Here is an 8,549-nt window from a genome sequence, read left to right on the forward strand (position 1 = left end):
ATTATATGTACGAAAATCAAAAATTGTGTTGAATTCTAATTCCAACTCTTGTCAACACCATGACGACAGTGCCCCCAGTGGAAGGCATTCAGCGTCGTGCAGGTGTTTATTTTTTTATTTTTTATTTTTTTTACATATCGACTTATTACCCATTCCAACAGGAACCGACGAGGTCACACAAACATTTGCGGGTAGGTGTACAAAAAACTCCCCTTAATAGTTTTTTCAACACTTATACGAAAAAATATTGCTTCCGTTTGTTTTAAACTCGGTATTTCGCCTACTTTGACTTCTTTGTGATTTTGTTTCCGTTCCACGTCCGTGTAGAAGGTTTAGTTTTACCCGGAGCAATTTCCGAACGGACTATCCCAATGATAAAGTGAGCCCAGAGCCAAAATGGTAGCTCCGACACACTCCCTATGATCGACGTGCCTTTATTTCCGTCAAGTTAGAGCGGTCAAAGATGCCAGGGCATTCCATCTATGTGGACGGCAGGAAATAAAAAAGGCCAAGGATGACGATGCCGTACAATCACAACGAGAAAAACTGGAAGATTGTTTCTTTTTTTTTCATTTTTTTTATTTTTTTGCGGGTCCTAAAAATGTCCCTGAATAGATAAATAACTTTTAAAATATATGTTGATAGCGTACGCATTTGCTTTGACAAAAAGTTAAACATTGTAAAAATAAATTACCAATTCTGCTTGTTATTACATAATTTAAATGTCAGTGAATTGTCTGTCATCGTAACTTCGACCTTTGCAATATGGCCACTATGTAGGCACGTTAGTTAATTGAGCAGCTAAAATGCAGTATTGTATCGATTGTTATATTTATTGACGCGACCTCAGACGGTAATTGTTCATAATTAGCTCAGAATATTATTTTTGCATTCATCCCTATTCTATTTTATATTAAAACTGTCATGACTTGTTTTCTGATTGACTGCCCATTGCAACAAATGTTTCCGCACGAAGCCATTCTGGAACGGATGATCCAACAAGGAAGCGACCAGTGACATCAACGTGATAGGTATGAGGTTGACGCTTACAGTTTACTTTTGCCATCTATTGTTATCTGTTCTTGCATCTTGTAATTTCATCCCCTTTGAATTCACTGTGACTGTTTCAGGTCAAAATAACACTGTACATGTGGCCTCGATTTACGACGGGGTTCTGAGACGAAGTAGCGCAAGTAAGTACCGTAACTCGGAACCATAAGTGAGATGCATTTACTTATTAAAACACGTTTTAAGGATTACATTATATGCAAATTTGATCACAAAAATCATCGCAATCATTAAATTTCAACAGCTGTAGAATATGCATGTTAGAGATGCCTTTAAGATGCCGGCTCATTGCATTGCTGGACATTGCTTGAAGGTGAATAATGTTTTATGTATTTTTCCTTACAATATCTATATTAAAATGTTTATAGGGATGACACTTGGGATTTTAAGCCTTTCTGTCTTTGATCGGACAGTTATGTGATTTTGGTTAAATACACAACCTGTAATTCTCCTTGTTTTATGTTTGGTTTGAATAATCTTCAACTGGGGGTGACAATAAACATCTTGAAACTTCTGCTAAAGCAGGGCTGCCCACAGTTTTTTGCCCCAAGAGCAACTTGTCAAGCAGCCAGCTTATCACAGTTTTTGGGCGAGAGGTGGGGTGCACCGTGAATTAGTCACCGGCCCTTCGCAGGGCATATATACAAACAACCAGTGGGACAAAAGAGACATTTAGACTCTTCAGTCAACTTAACATGCATGTTTTTGGGATGTGGGAGGAAACTGGAGGACCCAGAAAGAAAAATGCAGGGAACAGGTTGGGCCGAGGTTTATACCGCAGTACAGGGAGTCCTCGGTGTTAAGACGGTCTCAACCTAAGACGTTTCGACTTTACAGTGCCTGTGCCCCGTCCGCCATTTTGTCTGGCTAATGCTTGTCCGTGTTTGTGCGCCGGGAGTATCTTCACATTTTTCACCATCCTTTTTAGACATTATTGCCCCAAAGTAGAAAGCTGTGTCTTTTAGCCATGCTTCTGCAGCCAAAAGAAAATCCATTGTCATGGAAACAAAGCTCAAGATCTTTAAAAGATAGGAGAAAGGAGAGACACCAACACCACCAAGGCTTCTGTCGGTCGACTGTGGTGATATTTATTAAAGACAAAGCTCGTATTTTAGTGCATGTGAAGGGTTCCGTTCCTATGTCGGATACAATGATCACAAAACAAGGTTCTTTGATACTTGTTGAGATGGAGAGGACTGAGGACCAGCTTCCTTCGCAATAGCTAGGCACAACCTCCCCTTCTTCTTCTCAATCCACCTCTCACCAGTAATACTCCCTGTCCTCAGAACTGTGAAGCGGATGTGTTAACCAGTCGTCTATATTTGTTACAAGAAAAAAGTATGAGAAAAGTAAAGGAAAAAAACCTGCATCTGCTTTAACAAAGACATTGGCTGCTCTTGCATATCTATGAGTCATTGTGTGCGTGTGTGTGTTTTAGGCCTATTGATGGACCCAAAGAGTGAATGAGACACGCCCCTTGCCCCCCCCGGAGACCCACTATGCTCTCAACCAAACTCACCTGCTGGGATACAGTGATCGCCCTCAGGAGGTTCCTCTGGCATCCCGGTTGCCTCTCCAGCCTCTGTACCCTCCCCCACAGGAATGAGCCATGGTCCGACACACTCCGTGCGCGTCCCTGGGTCCACAGAACCGTCTGGTCATCAATTGGTCATGGAAGGAGGACGTTCAGCGTGTCCGCAACAGCAATAGTAAACGCAGCCCCGGGGCCTGTCCAGCCATATCTTCGCTTAATGAGGCTGGACAAACCAATCGGTGTGTATATTAGCTCTTCACTGGTCGCAATATTGGGCACATAATCAATTGGGGTGTCATTGTTCTGAGTGGGGATTTGTAAGTAAACGTTTGTGTTATCATGAAGGTAAGTGGATGATATTACTTACTAAGGCAGTAGATAAAAAGTAATGGTGATAAGAGTGACAATTAAATATAATGAATGATGCATATGGTTGCTGTCTAATGGAAAGAATGCTGTGGCAAAATTTGATCTTGTTGATTTTTTTTTTTTTTTTCTGAGAAACAAACTTTGCAATATTAGAAGAATAAAGTTGCATATTTTAGTGGAAAAGTTGTATTCTGTCACAAAAGTCACATCTTCACCCCATAATTGACGAGCCTTTGTGCATGGTAAGGCACGTGGCTGCTGTACCTTCCGTGCACGTGGAGCATCGCCCTGGCTGCCGAGCCGGGCTGCCTTCCGGACTTAGGGATGCTGGGCCTGTTTGGTACGGGGGCCGTACTGATGCGAGGCGCCGGCTGCACCATCAATGATATGTGGGACGAAGACTTTGACAAGAAGGTACCCTCATGTTGTTGTTTTTAAATGGACCTCACACCACAGCCTCTTCTGATCCATTTTGCCATGCAGGTGAGCCGGACAGCCACGAGGCCCATTGCGTGCGGGGACGTTTCCCGTCTCCAGGCTCTGGTGTTCTTGGGAGGGCAGCTGTCGCTCGCTCTCGGTGTGCTTGTCTGCCTCAACTATTACAGGTAGCTACTAACGACTCCATGGTACGTTACTGTATGGATGAAAATGTAAAGTAAAATACACAAGATGGAACACAATATATTTTCTATTGCAGATAAAAGTGTTCAGTTGTATAGACTTTGACTTTGACGTATGAGTTTAACCCATTCCATTCCAAAGTGCTCATATATCGAGTCATCTTTCCTTGAAATTACTGGAAATGCCATTAATCCATTCAAGCCCAAGAAAAAGAATAATGCAGTCAAACGGCAGTAGCATACAGTGAAGAAAATAAGTATTTGAACACCCTGTTATATTGCAAATTCTCCCACTTAGAAATCATGGGGGGGTCTGAAATTTTCATCGTAGGTGCATGTCCACTGTGAGAGAGTCCATCTAAAAAGAAAAATCCAGAAATCACAATGTATGATTTTTTTTTTTTTTAACGATTTATTTGTGTGATGCTGCTGCAAATAAGTATTTGAACACCTGAGAAAACCAATGTTAATATTTGGTACAGTAGCCTTTGTTTGCAATTACAGAGGTCAAACATTTCCTGTAGTTGTTCACCACGTTTGGACACACTGGAGGAGGGATTTTGGCCCACTCCTCCACACCCTGCAATATCGCAGGGTGTTCAAATACGTATTTTCTTCACTGTAATTACATAAAACTATACATTGCATTATGATTTCATGCTTTAATGTCCATTGACATAGGGCCCGCCATGGCATATATCTAGACATAGCAGACAAAGAAAAGTTGGACAACTAAGTGACCAGTAAACTGCAGTAGGATTAAGGTTGTTTTTCCACAGCAGATGAAGAACACAGCGGCTGAAATAAGTATTTCACACGTCACAATTTTTCTCAGTTAATATACTTCCGAATGTGCTATTGACATGAAAGCCAGGACAACATCTAAAACCAAGCAATCATCAAACAGCAATACAGCCCCCTCAACTGCTTCAATCTTAATTGATGGCCGACAAAAAGGTTTCATTGCCAAGGTGTGAGTCGAGACAAAGATCATAATCAGAATCATCTGTCATATCATAAGCGCGTAGAGCTGTGTCAAGACCATTGCAAAGTAATTACTGCAAAACATAATGACGGCATTGGCATATGGAAGGTTCAGAATGTACCAGTGAGGACGGTTGGGGTCAAAATACACAAGTAGGAAAGCCGATCAGACCAGCATACATCCTGAAAAACTAAACAAAGAGCATTGGATGTGTATGAACTAAACCACATAACTTTGCTTTTTAGAAAAGTCTGCTTGCTAACACATCATTTAAAACGAGATAAGAAAACTAGCATTGATGTTGTGATGGTTATAATTAGGGCTGGGAATTGATTAATTGTTTTAATCAAATTAATCAACTATTGTATCTGGGCCAAAATATACTGTGATACCACATTTTGTATTTTGGTTTGAGATGGTATTTTAAATTTGTGGTTAGATGGAAAAAAAAAAGTTCAGTTCACAACTATGGGCAAATTACCTTTTTTTTAAAAGTCTGATTAATATTCATTAATGGATGTTATTCATTATTAAGTTTTGGTTTATGATTTAAATGCCTAACAGTAATGATGATAATGGAAAAAATAGAATCTTGGGAATTTCTATTGTATTTTTTCCTTTTTTTTAATCACATGTTCATATTTACATATTTTCAGTATCGCTCTGGGCGCCGCCTCCTTATCTCTTGTGGTCACGTACCCACTGATGAAGAGGGTCACTTATTGGCCTCAGCTGGTGCTCGGTAAGGAATGGTTTTGGTTTTTGTTTTTGTTTACAGTTTTATTCCTCTAGCGTACATTTGTTGCCTGTTACGAGGTCTGGCCATCAATTGGGGGGCACTGTTGGGTTGGGCCGCTGTCCGGGGTGCCTGCGATTGGTCGGTGTGTCTCCCTCTCTACTTCTCCGGCGTCATGTGGACACTCACCTACGACACCATTTATGCACATCAGGTGAGGCTCTGGAAATACAAATTCTTCAGTGATACATGCAGCAACGCTCGCTTGGGAAAATTCTACTTTGTTCTACGTAGGATTTTTGTTGAATAAACTACAACTTTTCCTTGAAAGCAGGACGCATTTTTTTGTAAGATTATGTTAATTATTTGTTAAAAGTAGTCATTTATCAAAAACCACCCTTTATCAAAAAAAAAAAGTACTTTATTCTCTGAAGATTGCATCTTTTTTCATTTCTTTGAGATTGTTTCTAAATGATTTTCATTTTTGGCTAGTATTTGGCTTATCATTTCTTTCTGACAAGTTATTGCTGGAAAAACACATGAATATGCCAAAGTATGATTGGTATTATTATCGCAATGTTATTATACAAACCAGAGTTCAAGAAGTGTGTCGTAGGACAAGGAGGATGACGTCAAGGTGGGCGTCAAGTCGACGGCGCTCAGATTCGGCGAGCAGACCAAGCCTTGGCTGTGCGGCTTCACGGCAGCCATGATGGCTGGCCTGGTAATGGCGGGAGTCCACGCCGAACAGACCCTCCCGTACTACGTCTCCCTCGCTGCCGTCACATTTCACCTCATGCATCAGGTGAGCGTCCGTCCACGATCTCACAACACTGTTGCACTACTATTCCTTCACATATCAGATTTAAAATGATACTGAATGAATGAATTGAAATGCCATTAATTTAGTCGAGCCCACCCAAAAACACAAGAATTTTAAAATGTTTTTAGTAAAGCAAAATGTCACTAAATAGTATGAAAACAATAGGACAAGTCAAAATAAAAATATATATAAATAAACAAGCTAGAAAAATGGGCAAAAGTTGAGTTTTTCCAGTGAATAAGGGAGGATTCGTTCACCCCCACCAAAATCTGCGGCTTGAATGTGCGGGGGAACGCTGCACCTTAATAGCTCAAATATTTTTCCCGTCATTCAAGCAACAGTGTCGAAGGGCACTTTTAAGTCAAGGTACCACTGTATCTCTTTTCCATAGATTTCCACCCTCGACATGGACAAGCCAGAGGACTGTTGGAAGAAGTTTGTATCCAACAGAAACCTGGGACTTGTGCTACTTTTAGGAATCATCGCTGGTAACCTGTGGAAAGAAAGAGAAGAGAAAAGAGCAAAATAAGGACTGGTCAATGATCACAGATTGTATGTGTAACTTTCAGCTTGTCCCGTTAGTGGTCACCACACCGTGCCATTTCAGATGAACCCTCATATTTGTTTGGCACAGTTTTTACGCCGGATGCCCTTCCTGACTCAATTCCTCTGCATTTATTCGGGGAGAATATGCGTGCATCATAGACCCCTGACGACCCCTTATGGGACAAGCCGAAAGGAAAACAAGAAGAAGACGAGCTGGAGCCTATCCCAGCTAACTTGGGACGAAGGCAGACTACACCCTGAACTGGTCGCCAGCCAGTCACGGGGCAGATATCGACACCATTGATCTGATGCAATAAAATACATAGATTGCCTCATCGAATATCATTGTTTAGAGTGTGTCTGTATATACTATGCTCTCCCTCTCTCTCTCTTTCTCTCTCTCTCTCTCTCTCTCTCTCTCTCCCCCTCTATATATATATATATATATATATATATATATATATATACACACCCATATAGAGTATACACATACTGATGGTGTAGTGGTGTATTCGCTTGACTTTGGTACACGCAGCGTAGCTTTAGTTCCTACTCAGTCAATGTGAGTGGTTATCCGTGTGTATGTTTGCCAAGTGACTGATTGGCCACCAGTTTAGGGTGAAATGCGGACTGCATTTCATCCGAAGTCAGCTGAGATAGGCTCCAGCGACCCCTGACCAGGATAAGTGGTGTTGAAAATTGATACATGTCAGGGTCGTGGGTCGCTGGGGCCTATTCTTTAAAAAAAAAAAAAAAAAAAAATCAGAAATCTTCCCATGAAGACAAAGAAAAAACACATTTTCAGATTTGCAAATGTATTAAAATATATATATATATATACATTTAAAATAATGGGTACATTACTATTCACACCCTTTTCCAAAACTTCACCATTAGTGCATCTGATTTCCACTGATCACCTTTAACATGCTTCGACAAGCTCAGGTCCACCAGTGGTAAATTCATTATTCATTCGCTATTGAACATCATTTGGAATGGCACACACCTCATTTATCAGAGCAGAAAACAAGCAATAAAGTCATGGAAATTGTCTGAAGACCTCCAAATCTAGATTGTGTCATGGTAAATGTGGGAAATGATACAAAAGAATTTCAGCAGCAGTGAAGGTCCCAAAAAGCAATGTGGTCTCCATTATTTGGAAATGGAAGATTTTTGGAACGACCAGGACTCTTCCTCGGTACGGCTGTCCGACTGAGCTGAGTAATCGGGGCAGATGGGCCTTGGTCAGAGATATGAAAAAGAACTCCAAAGTCACTAAGGTAGAGTTACAGTGTTTCCTTGTGGGGACAGAAGAACCATCCAGAAGGTCAACCATTGCTAATGCACTCCACTAATCAGGCCTTTACGGTAGACTGGAGAGACAGAAGACACTTCTCACTAAAAGGCTCATGGCAACCCATTTGGAGTTTGTAGGGAGTCGATTCACCTTCCACCATGAGAATGACCCAAAGCACACAGCCAAGATAACAAAGGAGTGGCTTCAGGAACAGCTTGTGAATGTCCTGGACCGGTCCATCCAGAGCTCAGATTTGAATCCAATTGAGCATCCCTGGAAAGACCTAAAAATGTCTGTCCACCGACTCTGACCATCCAACATGTAGAGGATCTGCAGAGAAGAAGAAATGTGTGCCATACCCAAGAAGACTGTACTGGGACTGTGCGGGAAATGAAGAGCATTCACTAAATACAAAAATAGAAGATACTGACAAACAGCAAGATATTGGAAGAATTGGGTTAATCCTCATTGAGTTATCTCCTCTAGTAGTGGCTTGTGGGCCATTTTTTTTTTAAATCGTGGATTCTATTTTTAATATCACATGTGACTCGCCTAATGTCTCTCAATCCAA

The 8,549-nt window shown here is 41.1% G+C and overlaps 1 protein-coding gene across 3 annotated transcripts; it reads left to right on the plus strand.

The window, feature by feature from the left end:
* The first annotated feature begins 91 nt into the window (after positions 1-91).
* coq2 (coenzyme Q2 4-hydroxybenzoate polyprenyltransferase) lies at positions 92-7,021 on the plus strand. Of its 3 annotated transcripts, none has more exons than XM_061817051.1 (10): positions 92-191; positions 977-1,031; positions 1,131-1,193; positions 2,507-2,841; positions 3,219-3,385; positions 3,455-3,576; positions 5,233-5,318; positions 5,393-5,526; positions 5,929-6,117; positions 6,527-7,021. In XM_061817051.1, the coding sequence occupies exons 4-10, from the start codon at positions 2,532-2,534 to the stop codon at positions 6,662-6,664; spliced, it is 1,146 nt and encodes a 381-aa protein (XP_061673035.1). In that variant the 5' UTR covers positions 92-191; positions 977-1,031; positions 1,131-1,193; positions 2,507-2,531; the 3' UTR covers positions 6,665-7,021. The 3 variants fall into 3 exon arrangements, with proteins under 3 accessions (XP_061673035.1, XP_061673037.1, XP_061673036.1); XM_061817053.1 differs by lacking the exon at positions 92-191 and having other exon boundaries at positions 409-1,031; positions 6,527-6,687; positions 6,770-7,021; XM_061817052.1 differs by lacking the exon at positions 92-191 and adding an exon at positions 409-853.
* Positions 7,022-8,549: the final 1,528 nt, after the last annotated feature.

Source organism: Syngnathoides biaculeatus, chromosome 4 (assembly GCF_019802595.1).
Source record: "Syngnathoides biaculeatus isolate LvHL_M chromosome 4, ASM1980259v1, whole genome shotgun sequence".
In the NCBI taxonomy this organism is placed as follows: Eukaryota; Metazoa; Chordata; class Actinopteri; order Syngnathiformes; family Syngnathidae; genus Syngnathoides; species Syngnathoides biaculeatus.

Coding starts and splice junctions, on each gene's coding strand:
- coq2 (XM_061817051.1), top strand. CDS start 2,532: ATGAGACACGCCCCTTGCCCCCCCCGGAGACCCACTATGCTCTCAACC. Junction 2,842..3,218: donor GAGGCTGGACAAACCAATCG/GTGTGTATATTA, acceptor GTGCATGGTAAG/GCACGTGGCTGCTGTACCTT. Junction 5,527..5,928: donor ACACCATTTATGCACATCAG/GTGAGGCTCTGG, acceptor AGTGTGTCGTAG/GACAAGGAGGATGACGTCAA.